We start from the raw sequence: 23,764 nt of genomic DNA, 5'->3' as shown, positions 1-23,764 counted from the left end.
TTGTGACATATTGCAGTTCATGATAGTGGCAAATTTGAGTAAATATAAATCACCTTTATTTATAAAAAATAATACTACAAATTTAGAGAAATTCACAATTTTCAAAATGGTAATTTCTCTTCTTTTAAGGCAGATAGTGATACCTCCCAAAATAGTTATTACTTTACATTTTCCATATGTCTACTTTATGTTGGCATCATTTTGTAAATGTCATTTTATTTTTTTTAGGATGTTAGAAGGCTTAGAATTGTAGAAGCAATTCTTAAAATTTTTAAGAAAATTTCCAAAACCCATTTTTTAAGGACCAGTTCAGAAGTCACTTTGTGAGGCTTACATAGTAGAAACCACCCATTAAATAACCCCATTTTAGAAACTACACCCCTCAAATTATTCAAAAATGATTTTACAAATTTTGTACATCTGACACGGCAAATGCTCGGCCATCCTGAAAGATCGCCGAGGGGAGGGCAGTGCTGCCGCAGGCCATCCTGAAACAGGGGTGGGGGGGCTGGGCTCCTCACTAATTAAGAACATTTTAAAAGGTTGTGATTCCCACAGTCACGGACTGTGGGGATCAGAACCTTTCAGCCGGCGATTTGATCCTCTGATTGGCTAGTCTGTACAGACTAGCCAACCAGAGCGATCACAGGCCCGGAACGGCCCTTATTGGTCTACGGCCAGTTAGCTCAGATCCCTGGCTGTGTGTAACAGCCGGGTTCTCAGCGCCGTCATGACAAACCTGCACGTCATGGAGGCTTAAGACCGTGCAGTCCATGACGCACAGGTATGTCATGGTGGCTTAAGGGGTTAAAGGATATTAAAGGGGTATTCCCATCTTAATGATCACTTAAATCTGTTAATGATTTAAAGGATAGCTGTCACACTTAGACCCCAATTTCAATTTTCATATATGTAGTTACTAATAACATGATCTTCAGAATCAGTTACTATTAGACTGACTCACCCCACATTTAATAAGATTCAGCCCTTAGCAACCAGTCTGCATAAAACTGCAATTTCACTATTCAGTTAAGATTGCCGCCACTGCCCTCACCCTGAGGCTAATCCCGCCTGCCCTCACTAGCAGAGAACAATAGCCCCCCAAAAGTGTCAGTAACCACAGCCCTCCCCCTAAAGGGATAATCTCCTGCAGCACAAAGGGGTCCTCTTACCACATGTTGCTTTCATTTATACACTGAGCAGATGGAAGATCTCCCTTCCCTGTTGTGCGCTGGTTCAACTCTACTTTTCCAGCTCTGCTGAGTAAGAGAGCGTCTGCCAAGCGCAGGGACAGGGAAGTGCACACAGCTCAGGCACTGTTATCAGCTGCTGGGGAGAACCTGGCTTTAATCATTTACTTACAGTCCCTGGCTGTCAGTAATGTGACCTTGCACGCTGTGCTTCTGCGTCCTCCGTCCTTCAACAGATAGACGGATCATGCCTAGCAACCCCAATTTAAGCACAGGTAAAAGTAGGCATTACAGGGAACAAAAATGTGGAATTAAGGGGTAATGGAATACACAGTGAAAAGTTGAAATAGGGTCACCAAGGTGATATTAATCACCACAATCCAATACTCAAATAATAAATAAATAAAAATATGACAGTTATACTTTAAAGATAATACAAACGGATCCATTCTGAATGGATGCAGACGGCTGTATTATCTGAACGGATCCGTCCATGACGGATCCGCACAAAATGCCACTTTGAAAGTATCCTAACCAGGCGAAAGGTTAAACTTTTGTTTAAGTTATCACCACCCTGACTCATGTAGGGAGCTTTTTAGCGTTTTTCCAGAAAAGTGAGAAGATGAAAACTTCATCTAATAACCCCTTTGCACTTATTTAGCTGTTGATTGAGTCCACGACCCGGGCATCTATCAGTTTGTGAATTATATCAAAATATTGACTTTTCTTGTCTGGTATATATGAACTCCACGTATTTTTAGAGTTTCGTTTGCTAACTGTTGAGGACCAGGCTTTACATCTTGACACTAAATTTACTTACCACAGACTGAATCTTTTTGCCCAAAATATGCAGCATCAAAGAGGTGGTCAGCAGTCTTTTCAAAGGAAGCCAACATCAGAACACTTTCTTTCATCTTAGCAAGACCGAATCGTGTAATACCAAGCACCTCACCCTGTAGTAAGGGTACAAAAGAAAAGATTATAGATTGAATATAAGTGGTGTGAAGATTTTGACAAGCACCACAAGACAAGACCTTACCTTGTAAGTCATGAGGTCTCCAAGTAGCATAACATGTCGCCGATCAATACTCATTCCATGGTTCACCATTGTGTATTGGATCTCATTTACAATGGTGGAGCGAGCTGCTTCAATACCAATAGTCTTCTCCACCTGATAAAGTAAGAAATAAATATATGTAATGAAGGTGTTTGAACATAACATGTCAAATGGCAAAGAAACAAATGTTGACTTCCTAAAATTAGTTCACATTTAGAATTTTTAAAGCCTGCCTTTGTTATGTAGCACGTTCTATAGGTTGAGCATTTTTTTTTTAAATATCTCCATGTCATTGGCTTTTATGGAGAAAACACATTGGGGGGTCATTTACTAGGCTGAAATACTCCTAAATTAGTGGCTATCTGTGACTTCTCTCCACTCACGCCAGGTAAAAAATGGGTGGGGAAGGCCTGGCAGCCCCATCTCATTTGCCATTTTTTATGCCCGTTTTAGGCATAGAAAATGATATAAATGTAAGACAGTTCAGAAGCTGTCTTACATTTAGAACTGGCGTTGGATGCGCCTAAGTTAAGGAGAGGCTGGTGCCTCTTCATAACTCCAGGGGAACAACCACCAGCTAGGGGGCTTTATTAAGACCGGTCTTAATAAATGTGCCCCATTATTTTAAATATTGTAATATTTCAGTTTTTCACAGACGCAAATCAAAGTTAAACAAATTGCAGTTGTATTAAGTTGTAATAGTTGTGCGGTTTTTCAGTGGTTTCACTAAAAAGTAGAATCTGAGACCTGCAATTTAACCTTAGCTTATTAAACAGAGATCGCTTCATTAATAATATGTAGACTTTACAGAAAATAAAATCACAGGAACTTACCTCATAGGTGTTGTTTGAAGTAGTGTGAGAGCCCTTAACTCCGTGGGTAGCCATGACAGCACGCAGATTATCCCCTTCCACTAGAAGTTTATACTTTTCCTTGCCACTCTGTTCATCAATGTGTATGACAGCGCGTGCTACTTCAGGGATGCCCTGTACCACCACCTAAATAGGAAAAAATGAGGAGACCAAAAAAACAAAATGTGCAGTAATCCATCAAATGCTTAGATGTGACTGTTTTTCTAAATTGAATTAGTCTGATTCAACACTATGAATGGACCTAAATAACTGTAGACTTTACCAATGTCATTTACTATACAATAGATGCCAAAATCCCTTCAGTACAATGGCTTTCACACTTCTGTTTTTATTGTATAGTTGCAAAGTCCAGTTGATTTATATGTTTTCACAATTTTTTTTAATACTTCTTTACATCAGTCTATTAAGAGGTTCAGAAAAATCTCTTGTAGAGATCATTCAGATTACATTTTACTACACTAGTTTTCATCCATATCAGCCCCAAGTATTGAGAAAATTCAGTAGGACTAGTAGAATTTATTCATTCATTGCCCCCTGCTCTTTCCACTTAGGCTACTTTCACACTGGCGTTTCTGGGTCCGCTTGAGAGATCAGTTTCAGGGCTCTCACAAGCGGCCCAAAACGGATCAGTTCGGCCTCAATGCATTCTGAATGTATAAGAATCCGTTCAGAATGCATCAGTTTGGCTCAGCCAAACGGATCCGTCCTGACTTACAATGTAAATCAATGGGGACGGATCCATTTTCACTGACACAATATGGTGCAATTGAAAACGGATCTGTCCCCCATTGACTTTCAATGCAAGTCAGGACGGATCCATTTTGACAGACTTTATTTTTTAAAGAATAATGCAAACTGATCCGTTCAGAATGGATACAAGCGTTTGCATTATCGGTGCGGATCCGTCTGTGCAGAAACAAGACGGATCCGTACCGAACGCAGGTGTGAAAGTAGACGGTCCTATTAGTGTTTGGCAGCATTCTCTGTAGGACTGTGCATACATATATAGCAGTCAGTCACTGAGTAGGACTGCCCATATGACTCCTGAGCATAGAAATGGCAGGAGTTTAAATGAATAATTGAACAATATACACTGCCTGTCCCCAAAAAAAGTCACCACCTGGATTTAACCAAGCAAATAGTTATGAGCCTCCCATTGGATAATTATTGCAAGGGCGATTATCTTTCAGCTGGCAACAAGTTATTTAACTCTAACTGGTGCAATGAGTTGCTTCTCATTTCTTAAACCACCATGTCGAAAGACACATCTCGTGGTTGTGGAAAAGATGTTAATCTGTTTGAGAAGGGTCAAATCATTGTCATGCATCAAGTAGAGAAAACAACTAAGGAGATTACAGAAACTACTAAAATTGGGTTAAGAACTGTCCAACGTATAATTAAAAACTGGAAGGATAGTGGGACCCATCGGATTCGAGGAAGAAATATGGCGGGGGAAAAAATCCTGAATGATCGCGATCACTTAAACGTTTGGTGAAATCAAATCGAAGAAAAACCAACAGTAGAACTGTTATGGGCTATGTTTAATAGTGAAAGTAAGAGCATTTCCACACGCACAATGCGAAGGGAATACAAGGGATTGGGACTGAACAGCTGTGTAGTCATAAAAAAAAAAAACACTAATCAGTGAGGCAAACCAGAAAAAAGGCTTCAATTTGCTAGGGAGCATAAAGTCTGAACTCTGGAGCAATGGAAAAAGGTCATGTGGTCTGATGAGTCAAGATTTACCCTGTTCCAGAATGATTGGTGCATCAGGGTAAGAGAGGCAAATGAAGTGATGCACCCATCATGCCTAGTGCCTTTGCTATGATCTGGGGTTGCTGCAGTTGGTCAGGTCTAGGTTCAGCAACAGTATGTGCTCCAAGAACGAGGTCAGCTGACTACCTGAACATATGGATTTGTTCTTCCCTGATTGCACAGGCATATTCCAAGATGACAATGCCAGGATTCATCGGGCTCAAATTGTGAAAGAGTGGTTCAGGGAGCATGAGACATCATTTTCACACATGGATTGGCCACCACAGAGTCCAGACCTTAACCCCATTGAGAATTTGGGGTAGTCCTGAAAATACTGTAGCCTTGGCTCGGCTATTTCCAGAAGTCCCATAGTGGTGAATGGAGAGGACGTCTCCAGCTAGTGATATAGGAATACCAAAAGTGCCCAAGTGCAGTCTATTTTCAGAACTTACTATAGCAGTCAATAAACAGCTCACCGTGGTGTGTGCTCTCTTTAACGATTGCTTGGACCTTTCTTAATTATTATGTACGCTTCTGGTAAGGGCCAAGGTAAATGGGTCTTGTCAAGCTGTTTCCCAGATATCTAGAGATTTTTGGGTTGCTAACAGAAGACTTTTAAGCATACATACAATAACATACACAATCTGTAGCACTGACCTTTGGGAGCTCCTCTTTAAGTGACTGTAAGACATAGTACATTGAGCTCTTGTTGTTCTCTCTTGGTGTAACACAAAGCACAGCCTCGCCATGAACGGCTATATCTCCAGGCTTCACACGTAGCTTAGACATACAGATTGAATATCTGACTGTCTCTGCATTCACCTTAAAGACAGTCACACTCAAGTCAGGAATGCAACTTTTCAATTTAAAAAGTAGAGTAACCATACAGAGTATGTAAATTTGCTCACCTCAAGCCTTAGCAATCTTATACGTTCTAGTGAAAGCTTCACCAGGAGGAAACAATCATCAGGAAGAAATACCTCTTCTATGTACTCCGATATCTGTGTAGAGATATATTGTTACTTGCAATTGATAAGTGCCAACTTATCAGTGTGCTTCATTCACTACAGATCTGCAACCTCTGAAGGGTGTATTACACAGCCCGATGTGGCAGGCGATTGTCAGCAGGGAAGAGTTCCCTCCTGGTAATCAGCTGCTCGCTAGAAGAGGGGACCACTGCTATTACATGCAGTGATCTCCCTCTGCAGTATGAGGAGAAGCAATCTCTGTCATCGCTCATCCAAATGCTGTACAGTAGTTTGCGGGTGGCACATTGTTATTAGACACCATGATTGACATCTGCAAATGAGAATTTTTTAAACACATCAAAAGATTTGATTGCCTGATGATCTAGGGTTTGCTCATTGATTGGGCAATCGGTGGCAGTACTACACTGCCAGATGATCGCTAATGAGCATTCATGCGAAAAAAAGCTGTGTGCATTCTGCTATGGCGAATCGCGTGTTCTTTATTATTATTTTTTGTTACGGCGCCCACCACATAGGAGATATATGATACGTGGTGATACTTATTGTTTTTTTTATGTGTAAAATTAAGAAATAGAGTAAATTAAAGTTTTAATATTTTTTTTACTTTTAATTTAATAACTATTAGCCACCTTAGGGGGCTACAACCCTTGTCTTTTCCACCCTAATATAGATCTATTAGTTCACACTGTCCCTGCTGCCCTGTGCTTTGTGCATACAGCAGCAGGGAGCTTAGAATGGCAGCCATGGATGGCTTTAGTGGCATCCTGGCTGCTGGCCTGGGGGGGGGGGGGTTCGTGCTTCAGAGCTGGCATCCGGCCTTACTGACAGGGAATGGCGACGATACCGCCGAACCCCGTCAACTACCTCTCAGGTGCTGTGATCCGTGCTTATAGTGTCATTTGAGGTGTAGTTGACTGGGTTCGGCAGCATCGCGATTCCCTGTCATTGAGGCCAGATGCCAGCTGTGTGATACGGCTGGCACCCAACTCCTACATTCGTATTTAGCGGTTAATTATTTTCATGGGTGGCACATTGGCCTACCCCGCCCCACCCAGTACTATCTTCATGGGTGGCAGCAGCATCAGAGCCCCTCCCCTTAGTGTTTTTATTGGTGGCAGTGGTGGCCGCGTCACAGTGGGGAGGAAGAGACTCCCTCCTTCTCCACTGTGTCGGCTGAAGAGAACCTGGTGTGCGCCGAGGGCGGTGCCCACCATCTTCTCTAAAAGATACTAGGCTGTATCGGTAAATAGCAAATCCCAGTATCATATTTATGCGGGTGCAAAAGTATCGATTGGGTATCGATAGTTCGATACCCAATGCAATCCTAGACACAACTATAGCAAGGAGCAGGGACGATACACAGACAACAGGTGAGAAACTAGGTGGAATTTGACAGTTACGTATGATTGCAAACTATTCATAGCAGAAGCTTTTGTCCTCCATCTCCTGAACAAGAGAGTCTGTAGAAAGACTAGCTACATGAGAAGGAAAGGAAAGGGCAGAAGAAATTACCATTAAAAAAATGGAGGAACAAGTTTCCACCAGAGCAGACCTCCACCTTCTACAAAACAGCCATTGTGATCCTGAGGCTAGAGAGGTAATTATGTCTAGAGTGCCCTTGACTAAAGATTGCCCCTTTTTCCACTAGATATTTAATTGTAAGTTTGCTGACTGTATAAGTCTTATGTGGAAGTAGCTGGTCAGCACTCGCTTGTTTGCACGCCGCGCGGGATCTGGATCAATCTCCACATGCGATAAGGTAAAGGATCCCAGCAGACGTGTCTTGAGCTTATGCAGGTTTATTTGTCAAAATAACATTTGTCAAAGGACGCGTTTCGGCTATATTGCAGCCTTTTTCCAACAGAATATCCATCATGCAGCACAGGTTTATATACACCCAAAATGCCAGGGATAGGGTACCGCCCCGTGACATCAGCCCCAAAAGGGGGTGGTACATAGGAGGTAACCAAAGAGTAACAAAAAAATATACATTTTGTATTCAACAAAAGAAAACCATGTATAACGGCAACACTACGTGTTATTTTTACATACAAAACAATATAGATACCATCTTAGCTGAGAGATTCTTCAATGAGTAGATGATGTCTAAAAAAATAATAATAATAATATATATTAGATCACTCGGATCCGAGAGGCCTATTGGATCCATACCCTTGACACCCTATATCCTAGAGGTTTAAATAGGGATTATGAAATTACACATATTTAGGATCCCATGCTAATCAATACACTTTTACTGTCTAATCCGGTGATCTAATATATATTATTATTATTATTTTTTTAGACATCATCTACTCATTGAAGAATCTCTCAGCTAAGATGGTATCTATATTGTTTTGTATGTAAAAATAACACGTAGTGTTGCCGTTATACATGGTTTTCTTTTGTTGAATACAAAATGTATATTTTTTTGTTACTCTTTGGTTACCTCCTATGTACCACCCCCTTTTGGGGCTGATGTCACGGGGCGGTACCCTATCCCTGGCATTTTGGGTGTATATAAACCTGTGCTGCATGATGGATATTCTGTTGGAAAAAGGCTGCAATATAGCCGAAACGCGTCCTTTGACAAATGTTATTTTGACAAATAAACCTGCATAAGCTCAAGACACGTCTGCTGGGATCCTTTACCTTATTGTATAAGTCTTATGGACCAGAAAACAATCTTGCACACCTGAAGAGCAGATGCCCATTGACACCCTGCTGAAGAGGCACCAACCGACCTGGTTGAATAAGCTGTGACCGAAAATAGGGGCATCCTTTGGCATGGTAGGCTCACCGATAGCCAGCCAGATCCATCTAGCAACTGTGACATTATAAAGCACCAACTACTTGTGAAGGACATCCAAAACAATAAAGAATACAAACAATGGAAGGAAGACATCAAGTACAAATAAATTAAAAGAGCCCTGACAGCATCAAGATGATAGAAGAACAGCTCCCTAGCATGGGACAGAGAAGAAATGACAGAACGATGTCCTCATTACAACTCCGAGAATTACTCCGAGATACAACTAAGCATTTTGACCCCACAGGTGTTTTGTAGAAATGAATGAGCAGAGGACGGTGCAAAATACAAATTGCAAGTTTTCCACAAATATGTGTATTGGCTTATTTTTTGTAGGATGAGGTGATGTTTTCATTGGTATCATTTTGAGGTACATAATACTTTTGATCGCCTGGCAAGGTGACAAAAAAAAAAAAAAAAAAAAAAAAGACTGTTTTGTCAGTTTCTATTTTAATATTTTTTTATTTTGCCCCACTATGGTACTTCAACTTTTGGGGGTCTGATCCCCTCCACAATGCATTACTATACATAATGTATTGTAATGCATTACTATAGATCATGTATTGTAATGCATTACTATAGATCATGTATTGTAATGCATTGATCAGTCAAAAAGACTGAACTGAAGACATATTGATGCATCCTGACTTCCCTTTCCCTCTGTAGGATCTCTCTTGGCCCTGAAAGCAACGAAAGGGAATTTTCCTCCTATAAGGTCTATCCTCTGGAAATCCCTTTTTATCTGAAGCCTTTTCCAGGAACTTGTCTAAGACTGGCCCGAAGACATATTCACTTGAAAAAGGGATAGAACATAACTTCATTTTCAAAGTTTTGTCCCCATCCAGAGGGCACTACGTGCAGTGTTAGAAAGACCTGCATCCTTGGCAGAAAATCTGATGGACTCTGCGGAAGCATCTGCTAAAAAGGCCGTTGCTGATTTAAGGAGAGGGATAGGAGTTTATTATTTCCTCCCTGGGGGTCTTAATCCTAAAATTGGATTCTAACTCGTTCAGCCAAAAGGTACATAGATCTCGCAACGATGTTAGATTTGAGAACACAGACGCCTCCCAAGATTTGCGTAATAAGTTATCAGCTTTCCTCTCCATGGGGTCTCTCAATTGTGATTCATCCTCGATTCTTTTAAGATCACGTCTATAATGTTTTCATTAATTGGGAATACTCTGGCTCTTTTTGTCCTTAGACCCCCAAACATCTCCTCCTGAATGGAGTGAGGTTTTTGAACTTCTTCCACCTCCATGGTGGCTCTTACGGCTTTTAGGAGATCCGACATGTCAGTGGCAAAGTAGAATTTTTTACTGCCCTCAGTGATCTCTCCTTCCGAAAGGGGGTCCTCCTCCCACTGCCTGGAAGAGGAAGCATCGTCACCCATGCATTCTGAGGCAGAAGAGGAGGGTGGAATTATTTTTTGCCTTTTGGGAGGTAAGGATCCCTGGTCAGACTCCGACCTCTGGGATAATGTAGCCTTGACCACCTCCTGAATCATGGAACAGATCTCATCCCTTAGAAAGACCCGTTCCTCGCGGACAATGTTAGAGATACAATCCCTGCAGATCTTTTTAGGTTAACCATCGGGTAGTTTTTTGAAACAGGAGATACACTTTGTGGGTTTTTGGGGTTTCTTCTGTGCCTCTTTAATTACCTATGAGGCGAGAACATCATAATATTTTTTATATATATATATATATATATATATATATATATATATATATATATATATATATATATATATATATATACACACATACACACACACACACACACACACACACACACACAATGTATATATACACATATAAACACAGACGCACACACACACACACACGTATATACCCCAGTGCAACACCACTGTGCGATATTGATCAGGGGAGGGGGAAAAGCTCAGGGGAAGGGTGGCCCAGTAATAACCGGATGGTGATTAAACAAAACCTGCAGGATAATAAGCAATCCCCACAGGGAACTTACAGGAGGCATAGTTGGAGCATCAAGATCTCTGGGTGAGTGCGGCTCAGGACCAGACATCTTGTTCCAGACCACAGATCAGATACGACACGTGGCTACAGCGCTATGCTTACCGGCATTTTCAAACCTGGACGTCACTGCCACGCACCGCCCGCCTCTCGAGTCACTTCCTGGCCACCCCAGAAGTGACGTACTCCAAGCGCATTGCAAGCCAGGTGCTCACTCCAACTTCAACCCACCAGGGGCAAAGAGGACGACGCAACCCTGGGAGCAGGCTCCAGATCAACCATAGCGAGCCCTCCCGTCTCTCCCCTGCTCAGCATTGGTACTGGACCACTGGCAAGCAGGGGGACGACACTTAGATAAGTGCCAGGAACACTTCCCCACCGGGAGTTCCACGTTCTATGTAAAAATAAGAAAATCTTCTTCCTCCATCTCCACGATGAACAGGGAGACCTCTCTGCCCTGGCCTCTGTAGGGACAGGAAACACTTGGGTATAGTGGAGGAAGGAGGTGTTTTAACCTCTCTCTGTTCCTGTCCCTACAGAAGTCAGGGGTCAATCTCTTTTTGGCCGTCACAGTGATATAGAAAAAAATCCTTGGGAGGCAAAAAAAACTGTTATTCCTACTAAAGCTGAGTATCCCTTCATTTGTACTAATAGCTTAGAAATAAGCAGCTTGGCTCCACTAGACAGACCCGAAAACAAGATCCACATATCGCTACCTGCAATGCCTAACCCCCCCCTACAGGAGTCCTAAGCAGCTGCCATAAGGGCAGACCTGAAGTATCAATTCAAAGGTCCCAGAGAGATTCAAATTTTACATTTGTTTTACATTTTTGGCATATTCCCTATTCCAATCAGATCACTGTATTCATACAGGCTACAAATTCTATTTGAAAGGCACCACCATTTTTATTCAATATTTTACAATAAGTTCTCCCCCCTGGTACAGGAGACAGCACATGCCTGTACAGACTCCCCCCTGAAATGGTATCACTGTGTAAAATAGCCAAAAGACACAATGCTGGTTCGGCAGGAGGCCGTATACCATACGCCTTAGTATCACCTACCAAAAGGGACCAAGAGCAGAGCACTCAGAAAACACATGAAGATGAGCATCTATGATACTAGCTTGAAGGCAATTAGAATTCTCAAATTCCAAAAGGATGAATAAACATAGGAGTCTTATAGACTGTGAATCAGAAAAAGCTGTAACAATCTGTGAGCTTCACAAAACGACAAAGACGGGCAGTAACCCAGACGATTGTGCATACATTAGGGTACCCACGTCATGCGACAATTTTGTTTGAACATCCAGCAGAAACTGGTTCAGTCATCACTTGGTCTACATTTGTATAGCTAGGTTCGCTGATGACCTTGAATTTCCAATACATGGCTAAGTTGTACATATTGATAAAATTGGGAATTTGGAAGCTCAGCTAATTAAAGCTATTGATAAACGCTGCAGAAAATAAATCACATACTCGGAATGATTTCTGGAGGTCTGATAATAGAGCCAAGTTCCACAATATAAGCAGGTGGTCTGCCTTCCATGTAATGAGACACTAGAACACCCACTCATTCCAGGGTCCTCAAACTACCCCAGCTGCTAACCTGTTGAGCCTACACAGCCAAAAAAGTATAGAAGTATAGTAAGGGGGGGGGGGGGGGGGGGGGGGGGAATTCTCAGATATTGCAGGTTCCAAATTACGGTAGGGTACAAAACAGACTTAGTATTTTTATAAAAATAGCACATACAACCGGGAAAAATTGAGAGTTATATAATCAGGAGGCGAGTGTAGACGCTACTCATGGGAGCAGAACTCATTTGACCCAAATAATAGAGTGGAATAGGTACTGAAATCAGCAATAAGACGCATGGCAGGCTCCAGGGAACACCCCACATCAGAAAAAAAACACTAGCATATCACCTTTGCATAATGTGACTAGTTCCTCCACACAGCCATAACAATTACCTTTATAAAACTTTGTCAAAATATTAAATAAGCCAAAGCTGGGACAAGGGGCATCCTGGATGGGTATCCCTGTCCAACATGAAAGTGTCAGACAAGAGACAGTTTGTCCTTGTACGGGCTTGAAGATTATCATGCAGCAGTTTTACCCAGGACATAATTCAGGAACCAAAACCCATAGCCTCCATCACTCCCCACAGAGACTTCCACTCCATGCTGTTGAAGGCTTTTGCAGTGTCGAGTGAAAGAACTGCTCTGCAATAAGAACCCCTTCTACGTATCTACAAATGGAAAAAACAAAAACAAACAAAAAAAAACAAAAAACAAACAATCTCTGGATATATTTTTTTATTTTTTTCAGCTAAGGTTTTTTTTGAAGAAGGTGAAAGTACCGGTCATCTTTTAGCTACTATTGTTAAGGCTTAGCAGGGCCTATCATACAAAACTCGAAAAATTTGAATATTGTGCAACGTTAATTTATATTTCATTTTATTTTATTTTTTTACATTTCCTCCGAGAGGCCATCTACTCCCAGAGCCTTCTCATTAGGCAAGATCTTCAACATCTCTTTCAATTCTTCTAGTTGTAGCTGTTCCTCTAGTTTTTCCAATAGTCAAGGCGGGTAATGAGACACCAGCAAGAAAACTCCAGAACTCATTATCGCTATGCTGCAATTTAGAGGCATATAGATACCCCTCAAAAATTACGCAAACTCTACAGGACATAGGCTACTTTCAGCAGCTCTCCCTGCTGAAGACAATCGATACTCAAAAAATTTGAATATCGTGCAAAAGTTCATTTATTTCAGTAATGCAACTTAAAATAAATTGTATTAATGCAGCTTAAAATTAGAATTTTGTGAAAAGGCTCAATATTCTAGGCTCAAAGTGTCAGCTAATTAACCCATACCCCCTGAGCAAAGGGTACCTCAAAATTGTGACTTTGGGGTTTCATAAACTGTAAGCCATAATCATCCAAATTATACCAAATAAAGGCTTGACATAGCTCACTTTGCATGTAAAGAGTCTATCTCATATGTTAGTTTCACCTTTTAAGTTGCATTACTGAAATAAATTAACTTTGCACGATATTCAAATTTTTCGAGTTTTATATGATAGGCCCTGCTAAGCCTTAATAATAGTAGCTAAAAGATGACCAGTACTTTCACCTTCTTTAAAAAAACCTTAGCTGAAAAAAAAAAAAAAAAAAAAAGCTTGTGCTCCACTACTTCTGATAAATGGTCTTTGTAGTTTGCGCTTTAATCCTACTGTTGTCCGTGGGGTTGCACTCAGTATCAGTAACTTTAGACTGAAGTTTGAAGGAGTTCATGGAAAGTTACTTTCAATTGGGGTCCAATCACACGTCCGCAATTTCGTTCCTCATTTTGCGGAACGGAATTGCGAACCCATTCATTTTCACGATGTGCTGCCCGGATACGGAATTGTGGATCCGCACTTCCGGGTCCGCAATTCCGTTCCCGAAAAAAATAGAACATGTCCTATTTTTGTCTGCAATTGCGGACAAGATTAGGCATTTTCTATAACCCTGGGTTCACACCTGAGCGTTTTACAGCGCGTTCCTACGCGCTGTAAAACGCTCAAGGAGAAACCAATGCTTCCCTATGGGAATGGTTCTCACCTGGGCGGTTTACAGCGCGTACGATCGCGCTGTAAAACGCCCGACGCTCAAAAAAGTTCTTGAGCTTCTTTGGGGCGTTTTGTCGCGCGTTCCCGTACATAGACTTTCGGGAACGCGCGACAATGGGCGTTCGCTTGTCTCTGTATGCGCGATTGTAAACGCCGGTACAATCACGCATACAGAGCGCTCCATCGCGAATGCTCAGGTGTGAACCCAGCGTTAAGTGCCAGTGATGTGCGGTCCGCAAAATGCGGAACGCACGTTGCTGGTGTCCATATTTTGCGGATCCGCAAAACACGTTACGGACGTGTGAATGGAGCCTTAGTCTGATGTAAATACTGCAGCACCATATGCAATAAGGACTGTATTTGCTACTTAAAAATTTAGCTAGCTTACCTCGCCTAGCAAGGTCTTCTCGATTCTGCCTTTTACCAGACGGGCAAAGTCAGAGTCATCGTCTCGATCCAGGTGGGCAGTTATGATTGGAGTACTGAAATGATAAAGATTGGCAATGTGAAGTTTTGAAATCTTTTCATCCATTATATTCATTTAGGCTACTTTCACACCTGCGCTAGATGCGGATCCGTCTGGTATCTGCACAACGGATCCGCACCTATAAATGCAAACAATGGTATCCGTTCCGTGCGGATCCGTCTGCATAACAGCTTTTTCAGATCTGAAAACTCAGATCCGACAGTATATTCTAACAGAGGCGTTCCCATGGTGATGGGGACGCTTCAAGTTAGAATATACTAAGAACTGTGTACATAACTGCCCCCTGCTGCCTGGCACCACTCGATCTCTTACAGAGGGCTGTGATCAACACAATTAACCCCTCAGGTGTGGCACCTGAGGGGTTAATTGTGCAGATCTCAGCCCCCCTCCCTCCCCAGTATTAAAAGCATTGGTGGCCAGTGCGGCCCCCCTCCCCAGTATTAAAAGCATTGATGGCCAGTGTGTCCCCCCCTCCCCAGTATTAAAAGCATTGATGGCCAGTGCGCCCCCCCCCCCCCCCCCCAGTATTAAAAGCATTGGTGGCCAATGCGACCCCCCCCCCCCCTCGTATTAAAAGGCTAACAACCCGCCCCCCCCCGGAGTCCCCGTTTAATCAATGGAGCTCCGATCGGTTACCATGGCAGCCAGGACGCTATTACTTAGCTTATACTTACCTGCGCTGTCTGTGGCCGGCCGGCGCTCCTCCTACTTGTAAGTAAGTGACAGGCCACAGACAGTGCAGGTAAGTATAAGCTAAGTAACCATGGCAGCCAGAACTGCAGTAGCATCCGTGCTGCAATGGTAACCGATCAGAGCCCCAGCGATTAAACTGGGACTCTAATCAGAAATGCCGCTCCGCTGCCACCAATGATAGGGGGGAGGGGGTTGATATTATCCTGTGGCCACTGCCACCAATGCTTTTAATACTGGGGAGGGAGGGGCAGGGCCGTACTGGCCACATATGCTTTTAATACTGGGGAGGGAGGGGGGCCGCAGTGGCCACCAATGCTTTTAATACTGGGGAGGGAGGGGGGTCTGGTCTGGTGTGGCACCTGAGGAGTTAATTGTGCGGCTCACAGCCCCCTGTACGAGATCGGGTGGTGCCAGGCAGCAGGGGGCAGTTATATACACAGTTCCTAGTATATTCTAACTTGAAGCGTCCCCATCACTATGGGAACGCCTCGGTGTTAGAATATACTGTCGGATCTGAGTTTTCGCGATCTAACTCAAATCCAATGGTATATTCTAACAGAGGCGTTCCCATGGTGATGGGGATGCTTCAAGTTAAAATATACCATCGGATTGGAGAAAACTCCAATCCGATGGTATATTAATAGGGACTCCTGACTTTACATTGAAAGTCAATGGGTGACGGATCCGTTTACAATTGCACCAATATTGTGCCAATGTAAACGGATCGGTCCCCATTGACTTACATTGTAAGTCAGGACGGATCTGTTCAGCTCCGCACCGCCAGGCGGACACCAAAACGCAGCTTGTTTTAGTGTCCGCCTCCAGAGCGGAATGGAGGCAAAACGGAGCCAAACTGATGCATTCTGAATGGATCCGCATCCATTCAGAATGCATTGGTGCTAAACTGATCCGTTTGGGGCTGCTTGCGAGAGCCTTGAAACGGATCTCACAGGCGGACCCTGAAACGCCAGTGTGAAAGTAGCCTAAGAGCTGACAAATTTATTTATTTTTTATCCAACCCAGCGATTGATTGCCATTCTAGCTTCTGAAACCCACAGTGAAAAGCTGCTCTCTCTAGGGGAAGTTGCATTTATCCATACATTTCCACTGCAGCAGATAATAAATGAGAATGTGGTATGCGGCAGCCTGCATGGCCTTCCCTGTAAAGCATGTACTGATGAGGGCAGAAGCAGATCACACTTTGCACCCTATCAATCTCGCTGATGGGAGAGGATCCTGAAGTGTTTGTTCCCCTTCTGTGACACCCATAGACCTTAAAAGGGCATTTGTAAAAGGGATCTTAGTGAAAAAAACACTTTAACCTATGGCAAAAGGTATACAACAGAATTTAGTTATTACAAGCTTGAGAACACAACGCATCATATACCTGATGTTCTTTGAAGCATTAATGATTTCCTTGATACGAGGCACACCCAAGGTGATGTTCATGGAGGCAACGCCAGCAAAATGAAAAGTCTTTAGAGTCATCTGTGTTCCTGGTTCCCCAATACTTTGGGCACACAAGGCTCCTACTGCAGAACCTGGTTCCATTTGAGCTCTGGGGAAGTTTAAAAATATTCAAGACATCAAGGCTTCTTTCACACAAGCGAGTTTTGAACAGGTAGCTCCCCGACTCAAGCTTGACCCATTTATTTCAGTGGGTATGTGTACATGAGCATCATTTATCACTGACCATCTCTGCATTAAGGAAAAATTGCTGAATGTTCTATATTATGCATTTTTCATGTGGCCACAAATAAATGGGGATTGTGTGAAAAACAGAAGGCATCTGGATGCTATGAATTTTGCACTGATGGTTGCTACGAGCATCTCCTCCACAATATGGGGAGGAGTCATCGTTAATTACGTCCCTCTTCCTATACTTGTTTACACAGCACAATCCACTTCCTGGAAATTATGATTTTTGTGTCTGCGCAAAGGATTCAATTAATTGGTGGTACCTTTAATGTTTAAAGGGGTGGTCTCACTTCAGTAAGTAGCATTTATCATATAGAGAAAGTTAATACAAGCCACTTACTAATGTATTGTTATTATTCATATTGCTTCCTTTGCTGGCTGGATTCATTTTTCATCCATCAGTGGTGCCTGTGCTTGCACAATATAGGAAAACACACTAGTCTTTGTGCGCTCCCATGGTCCCGGCCACCACTGATGGATTGCAAGGTGGTCTGTTACCATGGAAAAAAGCAGTGTATAATGTGATGGAAAAATGAATCAGGAAAATGAAAAAGGAAGCAATATGGATAACAATAATACATTAGTAAGTGCCTTGTATTAACTTTCGCTACATGATGAATGCAACTTACTGAAGTGAGACAACTCCTTTAAGGGCTGTTTCACACGAGCGGATGCAGTGCGTGACATCCGCTGCGTGAATGACAGCCAAGACCCGATGCGGACAGCAGAAGCACGGAGCATTAACATGATTCAAAATGCTCCGTGCCTCTCTGTGATCTCTTTACTACGAAATCAGTGTGACAACTTTATCTCACTGTGATTTTGTAGTGAGATCATAGAGCGGCACGGAGCATTATGAATCATGTTAATGCTCTGTGCTTCTGCTGTCCGCATCGGGTCTTGGCTGTCATTTACGCAGCGGATATCACGCACGGCATCCGCTCGTGTGAAACGGCCCTAAAGGAGAACCTGTCACCATATAAACGCAATATAAGCTGTTGGCAGCATGTTATAGAGCAGGAGCAACTCGGCAGATATATTTTTATAGTTTTATGGGAAAATATTCAGTATAAGGGTCCATTCACATGTCCGTGAATGTGTCCACACCCATTCCGCAATTCTGCGGAATGGGTGCGGACCCATTCATTCTCTATGGAGAAGGAATGGATGCAAATAGCACACAGTGTGCTGTCCGCATCAGCATTTGCGGTCCGCGTCTTCGGAAAAAAAATTGACAAGACTAGGCAGTTCTATGGGGGTGCCGGCCGAGTGTATTGCAGATCCGCAATACACTACAGACGTGTGAATGCACCCTAACTTGTAGTTTATCTTGTTAATTCTGGCATTAGAAGTCAAGGAGGTGATCCCATCAGTGATTGACAGCCTCCCCTGACTTCTATGACTGTATATACAGAGATACTGAAGCTGTCAGTCACTGACTTCTAAGCCCATAACGAGTAGGAATTACCAAATCTTTTCCCATAAAACGTATATACCAATCTTCTCAGCTCCTCCTGTTCTATAATATTCAGCTTGTAGTTAAAACACAATTTTTAACGTGAAAGGTTCCCTTTAGGGCTCATTCACACAAATGTATCCGGCCGGCTCGATTAGGCGTGCGCATCAGCATTAATCAGCGTGCGTGCTTGCCGAATAGAGCTGGCCGGCGCATGCGCAGTTCCAAATGTATGCCCGGCGGACTGCAAGAGCTCGAGATGGGATCGTGCAGTCACGATGGCACTGCGCAGGCACCAGATTGCCACGATCCCAAGGAATGGTAAATATGTAAATCATAGTTAGTAGGGGGCGGGGAAAAGGTGGGTATTGCTTGACTTGAAACAAGGAGGCCGCTGACCCCTTGACTTCAAGCACACTTCAGCGCCGCCATGTTCAGTGGCCAGAATCCGTGGAGAAGGACGGAGGGAATCCCTCCTATGACTCGGCCGCTGCAGAGACCAATAGAATGAGCCGGCTCTGAAGCTGCCCGCACCACTGCCACCAATGAGTGTCTGGCTAATATTAAAGCAGGAGGGGGGACAGGGGAGGCTTTACCGCTGCGCCGTCTCAGCTAGTGTGCTCGGCGAACAGCAGCCTCCCTTTTCCTGAGTGTCCTCCCCAGACTCTGCCACCAATGATAATTTTAATACAAATACAGGAGGCGGGTACTGTATCTGTATTAAAGGTTAATTATCATTGGTGGCACAGTGTTCCCCCCCCAAGAATTATAGTCATTGGTGGCAGTGGCTACAGGGTCCCCCCAACCTAAGTAATTTCATTGGTGGCAGTTCTGATTGGAGCCCCAGCAGTCGATCGGTTACAATGGCAACCAGGACGCTACTGAAGCCCTGGCTGCCATGGTAAGCTCCCTGCTGCTGTGTGTACTATGCACTGGGCAGCAGGGACAGTGTAAGAGCCTATTCACCCTAATAGATCTATTAGAGTGAATAGGGAATATCGGTATAAGTTATCGGCTATCGGCCTGAAAGTTCACAGGTTATCGGTATCAGGAGATCCCCTACAGGAAATAACTAATTTCTGAGCCAGCCTACATGTATTTGATATTTTTCTCAGGACACCTTAGACCTTTCTTTTGTGCAATTAGATGATGGATATAATTAGGCATGAGCCAATCGACTTCGGGTGAAATATCCAAAGTCGATTTGCATAAAACTTTGTTTGAATACTGTACGAAGCGCGCTCGCTCCGCACAGTATTAGAGTGTATTGGCTGAGATCAGCTGAAGTTATTACCACATGGAACCAAAAGAGTTTGGGAAAAGTTTGACAGTAGAAATTCTGTTTATTCAGTTATTACCTGAAGTAATAATTTGGGCTCATCTCAGCCAATACACTAGTAGCGCTCGCTCTGTACAGTATACAAAGTTTTATGCAAATTGAGTTTGGATGTTTCATCCGAAGTAGATTCGCTCATCCCTAGATATAATAATAAAAATTATATATATTTAAGGAAAAACTGAAAATTATGAAAGATATATTTTTCCCTTCTTAGCAATTTTTTTCCTAACTATTACAAAAGGCTTAACCCCCTAGGGACCCGGCTCATTTTCACCTTAAGGACCAGGCCATTTTTTGCAAATCTGACCAGTGTCACTTTGTGGTGATAACTTTAAAACGCTTTGACTTATCCAGGCCATTCTGAGATCGTTTTTTGGTCACAAATTGCAATTCATGACACTGGTAAAATAGAGTAAAAAATAAATAAATTAATTTTTATTTATAAAAAAATATATATACCAAATTTGCCAAAAATGTTGAAAAATTTCCAAATTTCCAAGTTTCAATTTCTCTACTTCTATAATACATAGTAATAACTACAAAAATAGTTATTACTTTACAATCCCCATATGTCTACTTCATGTTTGGATCATTTTGGGAATTACTTTTTTGGGGGGGGGGATGTTACAAGGCTTAGAAGTTTAGAAATTTTAGAAAAACCCACTTAAGGACCAGTTAAGGTCAGAAGTCACTTTGTGAGGCTTACATAATAGAAAACACCCAAAAATGACCACATTCTAGAAACTACACCCCTCAAGGTATTCAAAACTGATTTTACAAACTTTAAACCTTTAGGTGTTCCACAAGAATTAATGAAACAGATACAATTTCAAAATTTCACTTTTTTGGCAGATTTTCCATTTTAATAATTTTTTTTCCAGTTACAAAGCAAGGGTTAACAGCCAAACAAAACTCAATATTTATGGCCCTGATTCTGTAGTTTACAGAAACACCCCATAAGTGGTCGTAAACTGCTCAACGGGCACACAGCAGGGCACAGAAGGAAAGGAATGCCATACGGTTTTTGGAAGGCAGATTTTGCTGGACTGTTTTTTGTGGTCACAGGACCCCCCCCCCCCCCCCCCCCCCCCCGCGCATTGTCCCAGGGTGAGAAGGCACCTTGTTCCGATCACAGCCGGGCGGCAGTGATCGGAACTACACATGACGTACCAGTATGTCATGTGTCCTTAAGTACCAGTACATCATGCCGTACCAGTAAGTCATGTGTCTGCAACAGGTTAAAGACAAAAAATTTCTAAAACCATTCCCGTACGCTTTTACCCTGAAAATGGACGCTATTTATGCAAGTTATCTACTGGCTGGGCCGCCGCAAGACTTCAAAAGACTGGAGTGCATTTTGGCGGCCTATTGTTCTATTGCTGGTTCTATGCCCCGTACTGACAGAAAACTCTTGTACAGCGCCAAAACGCTACAAGCCCCTACAAACTGACTTTTTCTTATGTTGTTCGCCTAAAGTATTTATCCTGGGGAAATTTGGAGATTTTAAGGGTTTTTGTTTTCTTTTTTTTTTACATTTTTGCATGCGTTTGTATATTTTACGCAGGAAAAAAAAAAAAAAAAAAAACTGCTATATGAAATATAGCTAAAACAAATAACTTGATTTTTATAATAAACAAATGTGTGTATGTTTGCATATTTTATACATACAAATTCCACTATACTATTGCTAAAACGAATAAATATTTAAATATAATATATATTTTTTATTTTACTTTTTTATGAACGAAAAAGGGGCAGAATGTTTGTATGGGTGTGTACGTAGTATAATTACTATTGCTAATACTAGAAGCTATTGCTATATCTTAAACGTTTTTATTATTTAATTGATTTACTTTTTTTAAAAAAGTGAATTACCCCTTTCTGCCACAGTCAAAGCAGGAAGAAGTTAATTCCCAGCCTGCAGGCTGACATTTCATTTTAAAGCCAGCAAGTGGCGCTGTTACATAAGAAAAAGCGCTCCCTGCTGGCTTTCAGCTTCTTCAATGTAATACACGCTTGTAGCAGAGTGCTACAAGTGTGTAATACAGCCTAGACCGCTCCAGCTGGTCACCGGCAGTTTGCGATTTAACCCGGCACTTTTACACGTCGGGATACAGATGAGAGTCTACTGCCGAGACATAGAAAGCCGTGCAGCGGTAGGCAAGTGGTTAATATAACATATATATCAAGGTGGCTCTCCTGTTTCCGCATATGAAATAGGTGCTTAATAAGTGGTTCATATAGTGACATAGAAAATTCTAAAAAAGATTAAAACATGATTTAAAGAGGTCATTTTCTGATGACAAATTCCCTTAACGTTTCCATTTCTGAGAGTTAAATTATCTCATCCAAGTAACTGAATTCAATGGTGACAACTGATACTGGCCCACTTAAATGCTTGCTATACCTGGAGGTCAGTATATCTGCAACTAAATAAAGGCATTTTGTAACTAATAAATTTAATATACCTTGTGACAGAGATAGATGACTGTCTATATATGAAATCCAAAAAGTTTGGTTATGATATCAAGTAGGTTAACAGCCATTATTTTCATACCTCATGTACTTATCACGACAAGTCTCCAAAAATTTTTCCAGCTGAGATGGTGTAATCCTGTCCAGTTGGTACAAAACACGTGGCTGTGCATGAAATAGAAAAATAGTGCTTACACTATAAAAGCCTAATAGTACCATCCAAGCAGAAGACCAAGTTAGGTTTCTCAATATTTCTGTTGCAATCAAGAACCTTAGAGCCAATATAAATAAAACATGTCTTGTGTTCAGTATAACTGGTATAAAGATATGCACTTGACTTATGCCTGTTACTGATCATATTCTGTAACCAAAGCAACAATGGTATTTTCACTGGATTTCTGAGATCTGTCTGGAAATTATTTTTGAGTTAGCATCTTCTCCCTTACTCCAAAAACTTAGGTTAATTGGCTATGAAACTGGACAAAGTGTGTATGACTTAAGGTCCCTTTATACATCGTCCAGATAATCACTAACAAGCGCTCGCACGAACTATCATATTACGTGGTGTAATATGATAGTTCGTGCAGTCACCAAAATCATAGTTTGCTGGCAGCAAATTGTGCCATCTAAACACTCTGCTGCTGGCAAAGAACGATTCTGTATTGGGACGAGGATTGGCCTTAGCCATCTCTCCTCCCCATACTGATAGCAGGTGATCGTCTGCTTGATTGAACAGTGTAAAGGGGCGTTAAGATAGTCTCAAAGACAGCGGAGACTGTCGTGAACAATATCTGTACTGTGCTGCTAAAAAGGCGGTGCTCTAAATGGACAGATTATAAACATCATAATACATACGTAAATTGTAAGCCATCACGGGCAGGGCGGGCCCTCACTCCTTCTGTACCAGTCTAACTCGTCTTGTTCATGCTTAGTGCAATTATTTTTATTATGTATGTATACCCCTTATTATATGTACAGCGCCATGGAATGAATGGCGCTTTATTAAGTAGTAGTAGTAGTAATACCACTAAATCTATGAACTGCGCTGGTCTTGCCTCTCTGAAATACCTTTATTTTATTTTTTTATCATTTTCTCTGCAATTCCTCGGTTACAGATTTGACAACCCTACAATAAAATGTGGCTCATGCAAACCAGGGTGTGCCCATATTGCAAACGGCAAACAGCGGGTCCGCAATATTTACAGGCTTTGATTTGGGTACACAATCTTCAAGATACGGAGTGCTGCAAATCAGAGACGGACAGCACTGCAAAAAATAAAAAAGAACAAGTCTTTTTTTTGCGGATCGCAGACCCATTTAAGTCAATGGGTCGTCCCTATCCG

At 42.1% G+C, this 23,764-nt stretch overlaps 1 protein-coding gene across 2 annotated transcripts in view; it reads right to left on the bottom strand.

The window, feature by feature from the left end:
• The window catches only part of POLR3A (RNA polymerase III subunit A), a 184,766-nt gene that overhangs the window by 8,839 nt on the left and 152,163 nt on the right, over positions 1–23,764 (bottom strand). For both annotated transcript variants that reach the window (XM_044297675.1, XM_044297676.1), the window contains 8 exons: positions 22,504–22,586; positions 16,841–17,011; positions 14,662–14,755; positions 5,783–5,875; positions 5,532–5,696; positions 3,081–3,245; positions 2,230–2,361; positions 2,011–2,143 (listed from right to left, as the gene is read on the bottom strand). In XM_044297675.1, the coding sequence (XP_044153610.1) occupies positions 2,011–2,143; positions 2,230–2,361; positions 3,081–3,245; positions 5,532–5,696; positions 5,783–5,875; positions 14,662–14,755; positions 16,841–17,011; positions 22,504–22,586 (1,036 nt within the window). The remainder of the gene's footprint in view (positions 1–2,010; positions 2,144–2,229; positions 2,362–3,080; positions 3,246–5,531; positions 5,697–5,782; positions 5,876–14,661; positions 14,756–16,840; positions 17,012–22,503; positions 22,587–23,764) is intronic.

This window comes from Bufo gargarizans, chromosome 6, assembly GCF_014858855.1.
Source record: "Bufo gargarizans isolate SCDJY-AF-19 chromosome 6, ASM1485885v1, whole genome shotgun sequence".
NCBI lineage: Eukaryota > Metazoa > Chordata > Amphibia > Anura > Bufonidae > Bufo > Bufo gargarizans.
This window is presented reverse-complemented; position numbering and strand designations above follow the sequence as displayed.